Consider the following 20,341-nt stretch of genomic DNA (forward strand, 5'->3'; position numbering starts at 1 on the left):
AGTGCGAGCTATTCTGTGAAATTGCTTGGTTGACTAATGTAACATAACGGTTTTATGAGTTTAGCTAGTTAGCCGTTAGCTAGCAAGAGTTACAGCCACCTCCTGTTTAAGGCAATGTGATTTGTGGACTTCCTGTTGGATTTTGAGCATGGGTGCAAGAGGGTTTATTGTAGGTGTTGTCAAGATGAATACGCATAATAAAATTCAGAACAGTAGGTTCAACGTGCTGCGGGGGCTGAATGTTTGAAATATTGTAGGGGGCATCACTGAGCCATTAAGCCACGCCCACTCATTTAAATGGTATCAAATGTTTGACTTTACCACCAGGATCACATGTATGAAGTTTCGGGACTCAACGACTATGTTAAGCCCGTGAAAAAACTACTTCCGGGCGACAGCGCGTCCGTATGGTGACAGCGTTGGACGTAGGCATTTGAGCTTGAAAGTCTTGTATGGCCAAGGTGTTAGCATGGTCCACACCAATTTTTAGGGGGAATTGAGCTACCGTGTAGCAATGGCTAATGCTAATTGAGTAGAAGTAACTTCCTGTTGTCAACAGGTGGCACTGTGACTTATCCAAACGTTTCAAACATGGATGTGTTCAGGGCAGGCTCTGTGTCATGTATAACAAATTTGGATATGATTGAACCATGCATGGCAGAGATATACTGTAAGCATTTACTTTTTTGGCAAGTTACCAAAATGCGTATCAAACTTTACACGCACGCCACGGCCACGCCCTTTGTCAAAATAACGTGCAGAGCACAACGGGATATGTTGAACGTGTCTAGAACACACTGACACTGAGTTTGCGCCGATCGGATGAGCGCCCTCGGCCAAGATCCTTCAAATAGGAAGGCTGAAATCTGCGATTATTGTGAAATTCAACTTTAATTTGTGGACTTCCTGTTGGGTTTTTTGAAATGCTGCAAGAGGATTTTATGTCCGCCCTGACAAGCTTAATATACGTAGCAATGTTCATGAATGTGCGTCAAAAAACCCTCTATGGGGAGGCCATTTTGAAAATTTGAAGGGGGCGCCACTGAGCCATTAAGCCACGCCCACTTACTTAAACGATATAAGATGTTTGACTTCAGTGCCAGGATTATATGTATGAAGTTTCAGGTCTGTACGACTATGTTAAGCCCATGAAAATACTACTTCCTGTTTGATGGCGAACGACGCATCCGTACGGCGAGAGCATTGGACGTAGGCATTTGAGCTTGAAAGGGTTGTATGGCCAAGGTGTTAGTATGGTCCACACCAATTTTTAGGGGGAAATGAGCTATCGTGTAGCAATGGCTAGTGCTAATTGAGAAGCAGTAACTTCCTGTTGTCAACAGGTGGCGCTGTGACTTATCCAAAAATTTCAAACATGGATGTGTTCAGGACGGGTCCCGTATCATGCATGAGAAATTGTAATATGATTGAATACTGCATAGCTGAGATAAAAGCATTTACTTTTTTGGCAAGTTGCCAAAACGCACAAAAAAGTTCTAACACATGCCACGGCCACGTCCTTTGACGAAATAATGTGTGGAGCACAACGAGATATGCTGAGCCTGTCTAGCACGCACTGACAATGAGTTTGCGCCAATCGGATTAGCGCCCTCGGGCAAGATCCTTCATATGGGAAGGCTGAAATCGGCGATTTTGAACGATTTTGGGCCATTTTGAGCCATTTTTGTGAAATTCAACTTGAATTCGTGGACTTTCTGTCTGGTTTTTTGAAATGCCGCAAGAGGATTTTTAGTCCGTCCCGAGAAGCTTAATATGCGTACCAATTTTCGTGAGTGTACGTGAAAAAACCCTCTATGGGGAGGCCATTATGAAAATTTCAAGGGGGCGCCACTGAGCCATTTTGCAAAATTCTTTTACGAAACCACCAAAATATCTAATTTTTCGCGAGACCTGATGACCGTGGAAAGTTTGGTGAGTTTTCGCGCATGTTCAGGCCCTCAAAAAAATCGCATTTAAAGTGGAGGAAGAAGAAAAATAATTATTCCTAGGGTTTCAAGAGGGTCCTCGCACGGTTCGTGCTCGGGCCCCAATAATTCCTAGGGTTTCAAGAGGGTCCTACGCACTTGTCAGTGCTTCGGGCCCTAATAAAAAGCCTTTTAAAGGCTGTACATCAGTATTTTACAAAACAAGTGTTTGGCTATCTACAAAATGTAATGACACAGCACATCAGGGGGAAATCAACAACTTTCTTTTACTATGTACTGCCACTAGAAACAGTAAAAAAAAAAAAAGTTTATCGTTAAAGGAATTAAAGGAACAGTGTTTGGGATTTAGCGGCCTTAAGTGACGGTTGCTAAAAAAGTTTAATGTCTGCACGGGGTGCTGATTTGACTCAGTGGGTAGAGCCGGCGCCCCCAAACACAGAGGCTGCAGTCTTTACACATCAGTCCCAGGGTTTGAGCATAGTTTTTATATATGACTTTTTGGTCAAACATTTCCCGCCCTATGGCGCATAACCCTCTGAAATCTACTCGCCTAACGGAAAATCTACCTGCATTTGGCTCTTGGCAGGTGTTCATTTTGGACCCTGGAGAAAGGCACTTCAATCGGTGCAGTGGACCTTCTATCTTTCTCTCTCTGAAGCTGATGTGATTCTGCTCTGTTGGTTTTGCTGTGTCTTATCTCTACGTAGGAGTCCAGGGGGACGTTTTTTTATGTTGAACAGAGCTGTAAGGTTCTCATGCGCCCTCTCACTACTCCGATCTCTCTCTCACTCTCTCGTGCACCCGGCAATTTTATGAATAAATTAAAAATTACCAGTACATAAAAACAAGTCCGCCAGAAATATACTTGGGCGGCCCGCCCAGGTATCGTCTATGTGTAGGAAACACTGATATTTATATATTAAGTAAACATTGATTAATACTAACATTAGCTGTTATGACTAACCTGTTAACGAGTCATTCAAAGTATTACACGATTAAAATATGAAGTTTTGTCCCGTCTGATTTTCTGATTAATTCAGAAGTGGTGAAATGATTACAATTCGTCGGATCTCCTTGTTTATCTGAGTAACAAGGAAACAACACACACACAAACATACACTTCAACACTAGTTGATCTTTGACCTTGATCATGACATCAGCAGAAAATGGCCGCTGTGTGAATACTGTGTAACGCACACTCCAAAGAAGGGGACCAGCCATCTCTGCAGAAATATAAAGCTTGTTCTAAGGTCATGAAAACACGAGACTCTTATTTTCAGGTGATTATTCATAAATATTTGATGTACTTTTGGGCTTTTTATTTCGAGACAGGACGGTGGATAGAGTCAGAAAACAGGGAAAATGAGAGTGTGGAGAATGTGGTACAGGTCGGATGAGCCGGGCCGCCTGGTGGGAGGACTGAAGCCTCTGTACATGGGGCGCACGCACTAACCACTACACCACCAGCGCCCTCTACTGCTAAACCTCTTACTGATCTGTTAAATCTTACACACTGAGCCTTAAAGAAGAAAAGCTTTCTGCTGTGTGAGAACTTCTTCAGTTTAGACACCGAGGCCGAGCGATACGATTTGAAAAGATCGAACACAAGAACTCTCTGTGTTATACCAAAGACGTTAAAAACACTGTTTCCTTCCCAATCAGGTGAGACTCCCAGCATTCCTAGCTGGCTGATCTGAGACCTGTTGTTTTGCCTGCCAGCCATATATTCCTGCTTAGCCCAGCATCTGTGCTGAGAACATGCGTGTTAGTTTAAATCCAACTCTTCTGTCCTGACTGAGGGTAAAAACATCCAAAGTGTTCAGTGGTAGGTTGAAAAAACAACACAATATTGACTGTTGATCAAGGCTGGATCCGCTAGCCGTTAAGCTAGCGTTAGCCTCGATGCTAACAGGTGTATTGAAAAATGTTTAGTCCTGTGCAATTAGCGTAAGCCGCGATTCTAACAAGATACATATAAAATGTCATATGCCACTGTTAATCAGTTAGCGTTTGTGTTGTGAAAAATGTAGTATTTATTCAGGCTTTTTGTGATCTGTAAGAGCAAACGTTTGACACCATGAACGGTGAAAGTAGCTTAGCTTAGCCACAGTATGTATGTAAATGAGTAAGGAATAGTTTAATGCACGTTATGATTAAAGTTTTTTCCTCTTTAGTTAATTTCAATCTCTTTTGTGGAGTCTCTCACACAGAACTTCAGTGTTTCATAGTACAGTTATTACAGTAAAGTGTCCTATGTTGTCTAATCAATAAAAAGCTCAACAGTAAATTGATAAAGAAAATCTTTAACCTTTTTTGTAGTACAACAGAGCTAATGGAAAATTGTGACTAAACACAGATGTTATTTTAATACTTGGTGTTAAATGTTAAGTGCTTAAATTGAGATGAAGCCTGTGTTGATGATGACGTGCATGTTTATCTTTATAGAGGTGGTGTGACCTGTCTGTAGGTCAGGTTTTGGTAAAAGGTGGATTTTGGGCTCATCCAGTAGACCATCCATCGACAAGAGCATCCACCATAGAACTGTGAGCAGCTAACTGGATAGTGAGCCCAACCTTCGAGACCTCAAGTGGGATTAAGAAGACTGTTTCTTCTAAGGAAGAACTTCCTTCGCTACTTCATAGAGCACAGAAGCACAGATTAAACAGAAACACACACCTGGATTGAAACCCAACGAAAAAGACTGGGCTTAGACACTTCAAATGTTTGTTTTATTTCATGTGCACACTTTATTAATTAAGTTGTTAATTGCATTAGTAAATTCTATACCTGCAATATTTGTGTTCCTTATATACAAAGTTTGAAAATGTATTCCTGTGTGTGCCTCTTGACTGTAAGTCAGGTCTTTTACCTGCTTTTTGTAACATAACAATGAGTAAGGTCTTTTTACCTGCTCTTTTGTAATGTTAACAGACAATGAGTAAGGTATTTTACCTGCTTCTTGTAAAGTGTCTCGAGATAACACTTGTTATGAGTTGACGCTATACAAATAAAAGTTGATTGATTGATTGATTGATTGATTGATTGATTGATTGACTGGTATTCAGACCTTGGGCTCCAGATGTCCTAGTCTTCTGATGTTTGTCCACCTTCAACACTTTATTTACAGTAACATGGGTTAAAAACAACTATGCTTTTCCCCTGCATTTGATCAGATATGTTGGTAGCTATGACACACCAAATGTTTTCATAATGTTGTTTACAGTTAACGTTAAAGATAATACTTGTATTTGTAGTAGTATTTTTTTTTAAAAACTGTTTGAGTGGAAGTTCAATAGACCTCCTTTTTGTTTCTCTGTTTAATTTAAAGTTGGACCCTGTTCCCACTGAGCTGTTAATAACTGCATAATAAAGTATTTATTAACCTTTATAAGTAGTGTTCCCACTTTAGATCCAGTACCTGCAGGGGAGCTTTATTAGCTCTTAATAAGTGCATAATAAAGTATTTATTAATCTTTATAAGTAGTGTTCCCACTTTAGATCCAGTACCTGCAGAGGAGCTTCATTAGCTCTTAATAAGTACATAATAAAGTATTTATTCATCTTTATAAGTAGTGTTCCCACTTTAGATCCAGTACCTGCAGAGGAGCTTTATTAGCTCTTAATAAGTGCATAATAAAGTATTTATTAATCTTTATGAGGCTTTATATTTCCTTATGAAGTCTTATAAATGTTAATAAACATCTTATTGATGTTTATGGCGGTATATAAACTGTTAATAAGTTTCTAATAAGAGCCTATAAGTTTCTTGTAATACATAATAAAGGTCTTAATTATGCCTCTATTAACACTTATATAGACATATTTGTGTTAATAAGCATGTTATTAATGTTTATGGCTGTATATAAACTGTTAATAAGTTTTAAATAAGAGCCTAGAAGTGTCTTATAAGACATAATAAAGGTTTTAATTATGCCTCTATTAACACTTATATAGTCTTATTTGTGTTAATAAGAATCTAATAAGGTCTTATAACATCTTATAAGTGACTTATTACCTATTAATTACAACTTATTCCAAGCACCTTAATATAAAGTGTTACCGTAACTTGTCCTGAATGCAAAGGGAAAGACGAGAAAGCATAGATTTTGTGTCCCTTATGTATGCACAAGAGTCACAAAGCACTGACCTGAGACCAGCGTCTTCATAGTGGGGGTGGTTGACTATGGGCCGACCTGTCGAAAGCTTCACGCTAGCCATGGTGGGCATGGCGTCAGCAAACACAGAATCTGCATCAATCACACACAAAACAGACACAGGGACAAAAGTGAAATAAATGGGGATGTTGTTAATGTTGTTGAATGGAATTGTCTCCAGTTCTTCTCCTTCCTGTATCTGCTGGCTGTTCTAATGTCCACGTTATAGACTGAGGGGGACTCAGAGTTTACTTCACTTACCAGGCTGGGAGTTTTCCTGGATCCAGTCCAGCAGCTCCTCCTGTGGCAGGTTGCTGAACTCTCCGATGACGGCCCACTGAGCCTGCAGGTTGGCTACACCTTGTATGGCCATGATGGCTAAGATTACAAACACGACAGCCTGGTGTTTGAACTTCTCCCCGATCCAGCCAAACAGCTGACAGAGCGAGCAGAGAGGGAGGGAATATTAGTGCTGGTGTTTATTTTTTATCACTGCCTTTGTTTGAGCCAAGAGACTGACCTGTTTGGAGCAGATGAGTGAGGCCATGATGCACATGTGGGGCGTGAGGAAGAGCTTCAGTCGCATGATGAGGACGGCTAAGACCGTGAAGGCCACCAGCTGCAGACTGTGGTACACCATCTGCAGAATAACAACAAACACTTACCACACATGACAAAAACCTACTGGAAGCTGAACTCGTAATTGAAGTTGAAACTCGATTAATTGCAGAGCACTAACTAAGGACTGCTACAAGGGATAGCAGACGGTTGCTATGCGTTACTGTCCAATCAGAATCACGTATTTAAGACATGTTATAATGAAATCACAAGTTTAACTATCAGTGAAGCTCTGATCTTTCAGAAGCGTCTCCCCTTTAACTGAAAATGATGTGAACGGGGAAGAACAGCTACATTTCACAGACAGACAGTATAGCCAGATCTGCCTGATGCTTTGATCTTCCCCTATGAGGACGAAGGACACCCTTGGGTCTCTGCAGTTTTACTCACTGAGCCGTGAAGACGCATTTAAGCAATTATGTGTGAAACTCAGGAAACTATCGGCTGGTGGATGGACATGTCCACATTTTCCCGCCCAGGGTATTGTGTGAGTGAAGTGACATGAAGCAGTCGGGAGAAAAGGCTGACAAAGACAAGCTATGAGTGATTTCACTGTAGAAAAAAAAGACTTAAAGGAGCAGTATGTAACTCTGATACCTAGTGTTTAAAGTGGGTACTGTAGTCCAAATGCAAAACATTGTAGAGAGCTGTCTCCCCCCGCCCCCTCCTCTCTAGAGTCGATGCTCACGCAGGTTGCCATGTGGTGGACACTGAAGCTTCAGTGTTTAGCCAGCTCTGCATCGGTCTGTAAACCTTTCTGCGTTCTAACCTCTCTCCATTTTTCAAAAGCATCTCCAATATTGATCCTAGTTTGAGCACGTTTCTGCTCGTGGAGCTTATTAGAAACATGCAGAGGCTTTTTAGGTCGGGTACAATCACTTCTATCTGAACCAGTTCTCTTGCCTGCTTCCATCGCTGCAACACCTGTTAGTTTGACCTGATAACTGCTCTCATATCTGGCAAACCGAGGGGCGTCCAAAACGGCGGTATGGGGGTGCCTTAAAACCGCCTACCTTCTCTGGTCCAAACAAATCCAGAGCATTCAGGACCAGAATCTAAAGTTAGAAGGAGGACATACTGGCTGCTGCATTGTTGTCAGAGAAGCCAGCACTTCAACATAGCATGTTTCCTTAATGTCTGATCATATAGTAAGGTCACTTGATCATTTCACTCACTACAGAGCTTACTGATTGAAGAATTAATATTTACAGTCTATGGGAACCTGGAAGGACATCAGGCAACGCTTAAAGGTTAACTCAGTCCGTACAAACAAAGTACGAAAGTTAACCAAAGTGTTCAATAATTCCCACTGCAGTAGTCCCAGAGTTACTGGTAGACAATGCTTATTTTCTGTGTCCCAGAAAAGGTCAGAAAAGGTTTACTGCCAATGTTTTTATTGGCAACCTTCATGGGTTAAAGTCTGAGATGAAATCGAGTGTTATCGGTTTGTCTGGAAACACACACACATAATCCATGTGATGCAACCATTGCTGTTTACACAGTTTTACTGAATTTTTTGAGTCATCCGTTTTGATTTTATGAAGGATAAGAGTTTTCCCAATAAGGCGCATAGCTGACGTGATTGACAGGTGCGCAGGATGTAACTGTTTGTCATAATGCTTAAAACCCTCCTCAGATCCAGGTCTCAACCTGTTGTTAGGCTGACATTTCCAGCATGGCGGCGGCCTCTGATGAGCCTCCAGAGCCCCCTGCAGGAAGTGATGGGTGATGTTACTCAGGTTAGGAACGTATGAATAACGAATGTAATTCATATATTCAACAACACAAACTACAAGATAGTACAACACTTGTATTAACAGTATAAACACTATAACAATGACTAAGAAGCGGTATCAATCGCAATGGATTGTGGGAAGGGTAGTTCCTCGACCCAGGAAGATAAATCATCACATTGTACCTTTGTCTTTTTCTCAGTTTGTTGATGCCGTTTTTACGCCTGAGGGTACTGCGCCCCACAGTTTGTGCTTGCCGTCTGAGCACGCTGCGAGGAAGTTCAATATTTTCAACTTTGGCGCAGCGCTCCGTGACGTCACCTCCAAGCGTCCAATAGGAGGGAAGATCAGATCACAACAAGCGTTGTCCCACTTTCCTGAGCTCTAGTTTACAGACCTACCAGGACATCAGACAGAGAACTCTAGTTTGTGAAGACATGTCCAACAGTTTGGGCGTACCGGGTGTGTTTAAAACAGCAGCAGAAATGTGTGGCGTGTTCGTGAAGCGGTCGTTATAGAGCTGCAGCACCTGAACAAGCCTAAACGCTCCCACATCCTGTTCTTTTCTGTTCATCTCCTCCTTCTCAGCAGAAGAAAGGTCGGAGCGTTCTACTGAATAGTTGACACATACATTGTGCTGGTGTACAATGCTATTGAGCTATTGTTCTGACTATCGTTTCGGTCACCAAGCGACTTGCGTAGCTGATTTGCGCACTCCCCCTCTGCTCTGCGCCCTACCCGCAAGCGCAGTGCACACCGCATACTATCTGAAAGGCTCTTAAGTGTAACAGCTAATGTTTGTGTGTTAAGCCAAAGTCCTGGTTCACTGTTATTTACTCTGCATCTGACTTACAGATTCTGCTTTAGGAACAGGAGAGACAGAACATATTAGTAAAAGCCTGACTGTTAGAGCGAAGGCAGAGACTGTCACAACAGTTGGATTAATGCAGTTGTGTATTTATTTATAATTAGGAATCACATGACTGCCATCGTTTGTGTGTCCTTAGATGATCTCGAGTCCAGATGACCGGAAGAGGAGTGTGATTTGTCTTCATGGGAGTAGACTCCATGATGTGATGTGATTGGCTTTTAGGGTATTTATATTATGGATACGTGTAAGACTAGTCTGCACACACACACACACACACACACACACACATCTCTGCCTGGGGAAGAGTTGCATTGTTGGACTCCAGGGAAATACCAAAGGGTAAATATTTCATTTTGCATTTCTCATCTCTTTTAAGTATTCATTACTGCAACTGGTATGATGCATATAAATACTGAAAATGTACTTTAAGAGTTACTGACTTAAAATATTCTTCATTATATTTTAAAACCTGAACTTGAAACTGTAATTTCTTAGATATGAGAAAGGCACTAATAAAATACTTTCTGAAAATGTTTTGTATTGCTCTGTTGGTAGACTGGAAGAAGGAAGAGTATGTGGGACAAAATAGTAAGAATTGGACATTTAAAATGTGTTTACGGCACAGTGTCAGCATAAACCTAGAGTGAGGCAGGCACAATGTTTAAAAAGGGTCAGTGACCCAGTGCCTGATGCAACAGATACCCTGGTCAAGATCCGAGTACGCTCTACCCCAAAGTCCGGTCATTTAATCAGTGTGAACACAAACGTACCATACTTTTACCATACTGGGGTACTGTGCCCGAGTCCCCTGGAAGAGGTGGTCTCGGGCATGATTCATGTGTACTCGATCACAGTCCGTGGTAGATTTGAATGAAACTGTAATCAAACAAGGGAGTGGACCACTGTGACGTCATTCAAAATATCTTGTGTTGCTCCAAAAACCACTGTATCCGAGTAGCACAGACCTGTTTCATCCTCTGAGCTGCACAATAGATGTGAAAGTAATAAGAAGGTCATTGTTGGGGTCCCAGAAATAACAAAAACATCCACAGCTAGCAGGATGGACTCAGTACATGATTGGTTGCCATGGTTGCTTCTTCTTCTTTCAGCTTTTTGGTGGATTTGCAAACCAACTGTGTGCATACTGCCACCTGCTGTATCAGACTGTGTGAATAAGCAAGTGTTTAACGTAGACGAGCGGGGGAAGGGGGCAATCGAGCCTAATGTGAAAACGCCCTTAATTTGGATGCAGAGCCCTGAAGCAACAGGACATCCTTTTTTTTCTAAAGTGCCAACTCATTACAAATGTTATCTTAAGACACTTTACTGAAAATTGTTCTCTCTTTTCTGTCTCATCCAGAACAATGAAGTACGTTTTGTTATTTCTTTTGCTGACCCTCTTGGGAATGTGCTCGGCCAGAAATCATGGTAAGTTTACTGTAATGTGATAATAATGGTATTCTCTTTATTGTTGGTAAACTGAATGAGTTCTCTCTATTCTAGTTCTCTTACTAATCCATAGTACCACTTAGTATTGTAGTAGAAGGTCTCGGCCTTGTCTCGGAACCAAAAGTATTTTTACCCGGTCTTGTCTCGGTCTCAGACTGGGTGGACTCTGGATTTTAAATCAAGACCACCACTGATCAGTTACATTTCCACGTCAGCACTGTGACGAGAAGGAAGAATGCCGGCTTCAACCTTCCCAATGTTGTGGTCTAAATGAGTGACACACCCGCCACCGCACACAAGATGATGATTTTTTCATTGATATTTATGATCTTGGCCTTGTCTTCATCTCATCCTGTCTTGGTCTTGGTCTTGTCTTGGTCTCTGAGCACTCTGGTCTCGGGTATGTCTTGGTCTTGGTTACTGTGGTCTTTACTACAACACTAGTACCAGTTCTAACTAAATCGTTAAAGGGTTAACTGTGTTTAAGTTTGGAGCGGGAAACTGTCTGCTCCCTTCATTTCCACTCCTTCAAGTGAGAAATAGACAACGAATCAAACTTATTTAAGACAAGTGGAAAATAAACAAAAAATACTATAATCACAAATTTTAATGTTCATTGTTGGGGAAAACTTCCTTTTAGTGAGTAGGAATCTGACATCATGAAGCTATTACCATGAATACTGCTTATGTACATACTGTAAGAACTTTAGCTCAAGTAAAATAATCATCTGTTACATAATAGCATATATTTCATAGCAGCATTTTTTGCACTACTCACAACTACACAAGTATCTTATTTAGCTTTGTATATATTGTTTTTTTGCTTAAATGTTTATATTTAATGTTATTCTTTTGTACATTGAGAGCACAGTTACCGAAGACACATTCCTTGTGTGTGTTTAAGCATACAGTCAATAAAGCTGATTCTGATTCTATTTAATATACATCATTTCCTCAACAGAAAATGTGGCCTTGCGTGGCAAAGCAACTCAGTCGCATCGCTATGAGCATAACTTTGGGGATGCCTCCAGTGCAATCGATGGAAACCGTGAATCAAACTTCGACGCTGGTTCATGCACTCACACTATAGAAATGGACAACCCCTGGTGGAGAGTGGACCTGCTGGACAGTTACATCGTCACCTCCGTCGTCATCACCAACAGAGGAGACTGCTGTGCACAGAGGCTCAATGGGGCTGAGGTTCACATAGGCAACAACTTAAAAGACAATGGTGCTGCAAACCCACTGTGAGTGATATTAAAGCTACTGAAAACCTCATACTGCAATAGCCTAGAGGTAGCATCTGCACAGTCAGGGCCGATCACAGAGAGACGCGTTACTAGAAAAGCCTCGCCAACAAAACCCTAGTTTTATCCTCTTTGCATTGGTTACCCGTTTCTTTCAGTATCCATTTTAAAATGTTACTTGTAGGCTTTTCATGGCCATGAATGCAGGCACCAGACTACATCAATGAACTCCTCGCTCCTTAGCACCCAAAACAGCCTCTGAGATCTGCAGGTTTAGGCCTCCCAGCAGTTCCACAGTCCAGACCAAGGTCAAAGGGTGATAGACCATTTGCTCTACTGGCTCCTCAGCTTTGGAACAATCAATGTTGTCTGTGGAAGCACTTGGTGAATCTGTCTTGAAAAGTGCTATATAAATGAAATGATTATTATTATTATTATTTTACATTATATGATGTTTTAACAGACTTGTTATCTGACCTTGACACATCACAGGTAGATAATGATCTTTTTTTTAAATTTTTTTATTTTTGGGCTTTTTGTGCCTTTAATGGAGAGACAGGACAGTGGATAGAGCTGGAAGTCAGGGAGAGAGAGTAGGGAATGACATGCGGTAAAGGAGCCACAGGCCGGATTCGAACCTGGGCCGCCCGCATGGAGGACCATAGCCTCCATACAAGAGGCGCGCGCACAAACCACTGCACCACCAGCGCCCCGATAATGATTATTTTAACGTGTTTGTGTGTCTGTTTCAGGGCTGGAACAATATCTCACATCCCTGCAGGCAGCTCGCACACCCTGACTCCAAGCACTCGTATCAGTGGACGTTATGTGACAATCGTTCTACCCGGTGCTAACAGGTATCTTACGCTCTGTGAAGTGGAGGTTTACGGGTACCATGCCCCGACAGGTGAGGATTTAAGCCATACAGTTCTATTTTAAATAAGTCACAGTCATTCTGTTCAAGCATGTATCTAAACATTTAAGTTCATACCTCAATCTGGTTGGATACTTGATTGTGATTGGCTGCTCAACAAAGACCCAGCATTACCAGTATGTTGGAATGGATACACATCAGTTATGACTTTATATGATGTTAGAAACAGGCACATGTGGTGGTCTCCATCCCTCCCACACAGAAATCTTTCAGAGTTGAGGACATTTCAGAATGGAAATGTTGTGGAAATTGTGTCTGATATATGGCAAGTTGCTTTGCAGATGTTTTTTTTTTTTTTGTTTTTTAAATGGGAAGTACAAGTGGTTTGCATCAGTAGACCTGAGTGCAGGGGTGGAGTATGCCGGTGGAGGGGCTCAGATAAGTAAGGGGGAGATCAGAAATGTGGGGAAGGGGGGGGCAGGTTGTGGAGGGCTATGTTAGTGGTGATGAGTGTGTATTTAAAAAAAAACCAAAAAAAACAGTGTTGTGACCTCGTAGTGATTAAAACACAGAAGAACAAACATATTTATAAGTGCTTGCATTTTATTTGACAGGAGAGAACCTGGCGCTCAAAGGAAAAGCCTCACAGTCATCATTGTGTATAGACGGCAATGCATACTTTGCTATTGATGGGAATAACGACAACGATCAGGTCCACGGGTCCTGCTCTCACACCGACATCAACTTCGCCCCCTGGTGGCGACTTGATTTGCTTAAAACCCATAAAGTGGATTCTGTTAAGATAACCAACCGCAAAAGTCTTCGTTACTATCAACGACTGAATGGAGCCGAGCTGCGCATTGGAGACTCACTTGAAAACAATGGCAACAACAACTCAAGGTATAGTGTTCACCCTGTTCACTTAAAGGTCACATGCTATTCTCCTCTTCAACCAGTTTAAGTCTCATAGCTCCCCAAAACATGTCTGTGAAGTTTCTTGTTCTAAATCCATTCTGATCCTGTATTTGATCATGCCTATAAACCCCTCTATTTCAGCCCTGCTCAGAATAGGCTGTTTGTGTGTCTGCAGCTTTGAATGTCTGACCATGCCCCCTCTCTGGAAGGGCGTGGGTGGCTCGGGCTTTCTGGCTCTATTGTTTACTGTGAGAAGGCAGACTCAGAGAGCAGAACAAACACCTAGCTGTGGGAGTGTCACCCACCATGGGGAGGGGTTACTTTGTGATGTCATGAAGGGAAAATCTCCCAACGGCCTGTTTGAGCACACATTTTTTCTTCTGCTCCAGGGGCCTGTATGTACAGTACTACTGAAATACTGATTGTTTGTTGTCTCTGATTAATCTTCTTCTGTTGTTTGTTTGTAAATATATTAGGGCTGGGCACGTTAACGTGTTATTTTCGCGTTAACTCATTAATTAATTATTGCCGACAATTATTTCATTTCGCATTAACGCAGTTTTTATTATTTATTTTCTTATTGTAAAAGTCTGTTGCTCACTGGCTTTTATTTTGTAAAATTCCATCGTGAGCGAGCCTCGTATGTTGCTTACTTCTGCACATGTCTGCTGCGGCGCTCACAGGAAAGAGGAAAGAGTGTTGCCAACTTGACGACTTTCTCGCTATATCTGGCGACTTTCCAAACCCCCTTGGCGACTTTTTTTGTCAACAGCTACTAGCGACAAATCTAGCGACTTTTTCTGGTGTTATTGGAGACTTTTTTGGTGTAAGAAACTGACGTGAAAGCACGTATTGCTCTGCAGTTACTGTCCTCAACAAGCAGCGGGTGCTGCCGTGAGCCCCTCACCCTTCCAAAACCACTCACAGGCTGTCAGTGTAGCCTCGCGCAGCAGACCCAGCTGCAGTCAGAGAGCAGAGAGGAGACCCACACCACTCTGCGTCCAGACTGCAACGAATGCAATAAGCTTTAGTTTTGTATTTATTTGCTTTGATTACATTGTTTAAGTTGAGAAGTACATTTACAATAAAAGTGCGCTATACACTACTTTTTAATTCATTATTGGATTTTGCGTATAACAATGCGATTAATCGCGATTAATCACAGGAACTCATGCGATTAACGCGATTAAAACTTTTAATCGTTGCCCAGCCCTAAAATATATGCATGGTCTGGGTTGACTGTGGAACCCAATTGCCCGCTGAGATAAATAAAGTTGTCTAAGTCTAAATTAAATAAATATTTAGGAAAAGTTCTGCAGTTACACATGTTTCACAGTTATAACAGAGAACATTTTTTTAAATGGTACTTATGTGTTAAAGAATGTGACGTCTTGATTGGTCTTTCTTTTGTCAGATGCGCCGTGGTGGATAGCATCCCCGCCGGAGCGACTGTTGAATTTCAATGTAATGGGATGGATGGCCGCTATGTGAACATATTCATCCCTGGAAAGGAGGAGTACCTGACCCTGTGTGAGGTGGAGGTTTATGGCTCCGTCCTGGATTAGCATAAAGATTCACTTTATCCAAAACGAGCTAAATTTAACCAACTGAACTCACATGAATCAAACTATTAGCTTAATTTTGATTGTTTGCAATGGAAAATAATACAATTTGTGTAAAAGGATAATTGCATCTTGTTTTACAGCCATGCATTTGTAGACAAAGCTGCCGTCAGCGCTGATATCAATCAATAGTGGGCGGAAAGTATCTCAGTCTGTAGGGCCTTGGGTCAGGAACCGGACCAAATCTGGAAATTGGTCTGGTAGCTGGAGTTCACTTCCTGAGCACTGCCGAGGTGACCTTGATCTCAAGACACTTAATAAACAGAGCAGGTAAAACTCATTATTATATTATGTACAAAGACCCAACATTATTCCATCATGAGCACTAAGCAACATTTAGCAAAGTGACAAGAAAAAACTTCCTTTAAGAGGCAGAAACCTCGAGCAAAACCAGGCTCATGATGAAAAGATGTCTGTTGAGTGATTTGGGGTTGGAAAGTGGGATAAAGGGAAATGCAGGAAGAAGGATAGGGACAAACAGAGCAACAACAACAACAATGAATGAGATAAATGAATACTCAAAAACATTTAACAAAGAACAACAAAAAAAAGAAGAAATAATCTAAGAAAAGGAGGATGATAAGAGGTTTTGATAGTGGTTGTAGACGATGAAGAGGAGAGTTTTTATGGACTTCTTGAAGGTGGAGAGGGGGGGTCTCTGATGGTTTTTGGGAGTGAGTTCCAGAGTGTGGGAGTGGCAATGGAGAAGGCCTTGTCCCCCCCAGGACTGATGGTTAGTTCTGCATGGGAAGTACAAGTGGTTTGTATCAGTAGACCTGAGAGTGCAGAGGTGGAGTATGCTGGTGGAGGGGCTCAGATAGGTAAGGGGGGAGATCAGAAATGTGGGGGAGGGGGGGCAGGTTGTGGAGGGCTATGTTAGTGGTGATGAGGACTTTGAAGTGGATATGCTGGGTTTCGGGGAGCCAGTGGAAGTCATGAAGAACGGTGGTGATGTAGTCACAGGTGCAGGAGTGTTTGAGAATGCGAGCAGCAGAATTCTGGATATATTGTAGTTTTGTATTTAGAGCTACAGTGTAAGTAATAATGGTAAAAGTATGTGTTGTATATTAGCAGGTACAGTTAAGTATGATAAGAGACTCATCAGTCTAATATTGATGTTATGATTGTTTATTTTTTTCGACGTCGTTGAACGCAATTGGACATGAGCGCTGCAGACACAGTGCACTTACCTTTGCACCGATCACCAGGAGATCCCAAGTAAGAGGCTTTTGTCTGGGCAGAAATAGCTTTAGCAATGTTCCTTTCATAACAATTGATAATTGTGCATTATTGTTGACGGGCCATAACATCACATCCTGTTTAGTATCTGTTGTAAGCTGCTAGATTTTTCTTATTATTGCTGGATTGTCATGCTCACATATCAGTGTGTTTTATTCACTGCTGTGCTAGCTTACCTTCAGTTAACTACTTTCACCCTCAAACACTAGTGCAACTGCCATTGAATCAAAGTCCAACCACTGGCTTTCTGGTGTTTAAGTTATAGTTACTGACCTTATCTCAGAGAAGTTCTATCTGCTTCAAAGACCAAGCCACAGAGCTCACTTTGTTATTTGTCCACCATTTTGTCTCCATTTGACCTCACCACATCGTGCTTTTTCTCTCTCTTTGCCTCCCCCATCTCTTGTCACTCCCACACAAGGGTTAGGATTCATGCCTTCCACTTATTTAAATTTAGATATCTATTAAATATTCATTATATTGGTATTTAACTAATTAAATTCAAGACTGATTTGTGCTATTTGGTTATTATTCCCTGATTCCATGGTGGTGCCCCATTGTTATTCCTTCAGATTATTAATACTGCTAATTTATATTAATAATTAAATAATCATAATTATGAATATTAATTGAATAGCCTAATTTAACACATAAAACCCCTACATAACTTTTGTCTGTGTGCAACCTCTGCAAACCCCAACATAATTGGTGCCATGTGTGAGGCTCTTAGCTCTCAGCCAACACTGATATCTGGCAAGTAGCTTTTAAAGTAAAATGCAAGGCAAGGACAGACCACATATTTAAAAAAACAGTATTGTGTCCTCATAGTGATGACACAGAAGAACAATAAGTGCTTGCATATTATTTTTCAGGAGAGAACCTGGCGCTCAAATGAAGCCTCACAGTCATCATTGTATCCAGATAGCATTTCATACTTTGCTATTGATGGGAATAATGACAATGATTGGCCCATGGGTCCTGCTCTCACACCAACAAAACCTTCGCCCCCTGGGGGCAACTGTATTTGCTTAAAACCCATAGAGTGGATTCTGTTAAGATAACCCACCGCAAAGATTATCAGTTTTCTACACGACTGTAGAGACCCGGGCTGCGCATTGGCGACTCCCTTGAAAACAATTTGATTTGGAACAAGAAAGGAGGAGTATATGTGACCTTTGAATATCAGTCACATGGCCAATGACAAACAACAATCATTCGGTTTAGGGAACGGGGTGAAAATTACTTCTGGATCAAGATGTGGATATTTAGAGTCACTGTTGCCGACGCCCCGAGCACCTTTTAACTGTGTTTGGTAACTAACGAGCTATCTGATTGGCGGTTAGCTGACCAAAGATTATATATAAATGTTAGTAAAAAAACTTAAATACATATATTGAGTACATCTCCATTGTATTGTTTCTTCTGAGATTGTTTCAATAAAAACATATACAAAAAAGAGAAGGGATTTTTTTGGGTGGTTGTAAACTTCATTTTTCAAAATACAGACAAAATAGAGAAATATTATAAAAGACATCTGAAACACACAAATGCCTGCATCATCTAGGATTCAAGACTAATGTGAAAATGTCTCAGGAGCTCCTTACAAACGGGCACTTGATTAACAGGATCATTTCTACACTATGAAACCTTCAATGAAATTGCGATCTCTGTTTATACAACTTTCATCTCACTGATCTGTTTTGTTCTTTTTAATAAACATCTGCATCAAAGTCGACGTACCTCAACAATTTAAAGCTGTTATTACTGCTCTTACAATCTGATTCACCCAAACTGTTTTACACTTAGAGAAACCAAAGTTTCCGAGGTTGTTTCATAAACTAATTTTTTATTTATTTATGTAATAACTGACACCATGTCCTAACAGCACGCGAGCGTTGGACACCCCATCGCATCGTGCATGATCACACGCTGGCTGTCTGCATCCTTTAAATATTTACTTCTCCGCTCTGTGAATTTCAGTTTCCCCCAATAAACATTTTAACATGTGGTAGTTTTCTTTTGAAGGTGGACAAACAGATGTGTGGTGCTTTTGTATTGACGAGCTGTCGGCTAAAATCACAACATTCAGAGCCTCATCAATTAACGGCTCATGGTGAGCTGAATAAAGTTTTTCTCCGGTGCTGTTGACACAAGTCAAAGAACGACATTTCAATCATACTGTGGATATTATAATTGCAGCACCAGCTGCATTTGAACGACAAGCTAATGAGCTCTGCTGAGTGACAAAAGCCAGTGTCAGCACCTTTCAGAGCCCCCGCCTACCTTGTTACTTGTTTGTTCATGCGAATGACATGAATGAAAACAGAAACGGGACGTCAGGGTTAAAATGGTGCGCCTGGCAGTTAGGCAACCCCAATAGGAAACAAAAGAATCAAGCTGATTTAGTCGCTCTTACGTTGCATGCTGTTCGGACAGGCTGTTAGAAATGTTAAGGACATTTCAATTTGTTGCCAGACTAAACCTCAATATCAACTTCATATGGTTGTTTTGCTGTGGAGCGTAAATTGACGCTCTTGCTCAGTGGGTTGATAAAAGCAAAACCAGCTCAGTTGCCTGTTACTTTGTTCTTCAGTGGATATAAAGGACACTAACTGACAGTCCAAGCCACAGATCTGATGAGCTAAAATATGAATCATTTTCAAAGAGAGGTAATTTCTATTCATTTGAATTAAACGACACAGGCTAGCTAGATAACCGTAGCTTCATATTTACTCCTCAGACACAGGATTGGTATTCCATATTTTCATGGCCTAAAGCAGGAACTGAAAAACAACCTTTTAAATGAAATGCACTGCTACAAATATTTCAGATCAACAGATACAGAACTCCTAAAGTCATCAATAAACACACATCAAAATCAAGAAAAAATTTAAACCGCAAGCGGTGATGAAGGGCCCTCGCACCCCTGTGCATGTCGGGGTGTGTTGCAACCGCGGGAGTGCAGCAGCAGCGGAACGTGGCTAAAAGTTGTACTATGGTATGCTGAGATAGGCAGCGTAATGAACATCACAGAAAATTTTGAAGTAGAGCAGTTCAGGCTAGCACTGTCATGATAGCTATGAAATATGGAGCAAATTGAGCATTGTGTAGTACTTATTCCTTGCAGTAGGAGGCGCTATGGTTAAGGCAAGGCAAGTTTATTTATATAGCACATTTCAACAACAAGGCAATTCAAAGTGCTTCACACAAGACATCAAAAGCATCATGTCAGAGGAAAGAAAAGAAACATTAAAATAGAACATTAAAAAAAATATCACTGGAATTATTGAATCTGAACATAACTACACTTTTGTCAAATAGCTGATCTATCTATTTTTTATTTTTTAAATCTATTTTTTGTACATTCTTAATTTTTCTTTTCATATTTAAATTGTACTATGTTCACTTTTTGTTTGCAATCTTTGCTCTTTGCTACTGTTACACTGTAAATTTCCCCATTGTGGGATAAATAAAGGATTATCTTATCTTATGTTCAACTAAAAATAATTCAAATGAAATTAATTGAAATAAATAAAGTTAAAATATAAAAAGAGTTAAAAGTTACAGTGCAGAGTTAAAATTCAAAATCTTATTAAAGCTGTTTAATGAAAGGCAGCTGTAAACAGGTGTGTCTTCAACCTCGATTTAAAAGAGCTGAGAGTTTCAGCAGACC

General features: G+C 40.9%; 2 protein-coding genes across 2 annotated transcripts; one reads left to right on the forward strand and one right to left on the reverse strand.

Moving 5' to 3' along the window:
* Positions 1–5,989: 5,989 nt before the first annotated feature.
* LOC132983166 (probable C-mannosyltransferase DPY19L1) lies at positions 5,990–7,126 on the reverse strand. Its single transcript, XM_061049397.1, has 5 exons — positions 7,109–7,126; positions 6,621–6,740; positions 6,362–6,536; positions 6,094–6,193; positions 5,990–6,017 (listed from the first exon to the last, which is right to left on the reverse strand). The coding sequence occupies exons 1-5, from the start codon at positions 7,124–7,126 to the stop codon at positions 5,990–5,992; spliced, it is 441 nt and encodes a 146-aa protein (XP_060905380.1).
* Positions 7,127–10,472: 3,346 nt separating this feature from the next.
* Positions 10,473–15,435, forward strand: LOC132983517 (fucolectin-1-like). Its single transcript, XM_061049848.1, has 5 exons — positions 10,473–10,750; positions 11,733–12,018; positions 12,771–12,925; positions 13,507–13,792; positions 15,222–15,435. The coding sequence occupies exons 1-5, from the start codon at positions 10,687–10,689 to the stop codon at positions 15,370–15,372; spliced, it is 942 nt and encodes a 313-aa protein (XP_060905831.1). The 5' UTR covers positions 10,473–10,686; the 3' UTR covers positions 15,373–15,435.
* The last annotated feature ends 4,906 nt before the right edge of the window (positions 15,436–20,341 follow it).

This window comes from Labrus mixtus, chromosome 11 (genome assembly GCF_963584025.1).
Source record: "Labrus mixtus chromosome 11, fLabMix1.1, whole genome shotgun sequence".
Classification (NCBI taxonomy): Eukaryota; Metazoa; Chordata; class Actinopteri; order Labriformes; family Labridae; genus Labrus; species Labrus mixtus.

Excerpts from the sequence above, each read along its gene's own strand:
- LOC132983166 (XM_061049397.1), bottom strand. Across the intron at positions 6,537-6,620 it reads CACTCATCTGCTCCAAACAG|CTGTTTGGCTGGATCGGGGA; the intron begins GTCAGTCTCTTG and ends TCGCTCTGTCAG. Across the intron at positions 6,018-6,093 it reads TATGAAGACGCTGGTCTCAG|GACAAGTTACGGTAACACTT; the intron begins GTCAGTGCTTTG and ends CTTTGCATTCAG.
- LOC132983517 (XM_061049848.1), top strand. The coding sequence starts at position 10,687 with ATGAAGTACGTTTTGTTATTTCTTTTGCTGACCCTCTTGGGAATGTGC. Across the intron at positions 12,019-12,770 it reads AATGGTGCTGCAAACCCACT|GGCTGGAACAATATCTCACA; the intron begins GTGAGTGATATT and ends TGTCTGTTTCAG. Across the intron at positions 12,926-13,506 it reads CGGGTACCATGCCCCGACAG|GAGAGAACCTGGCGCTCAAA; the intron begins GTGAGGATTTAA and ends TTTATTTGACAG.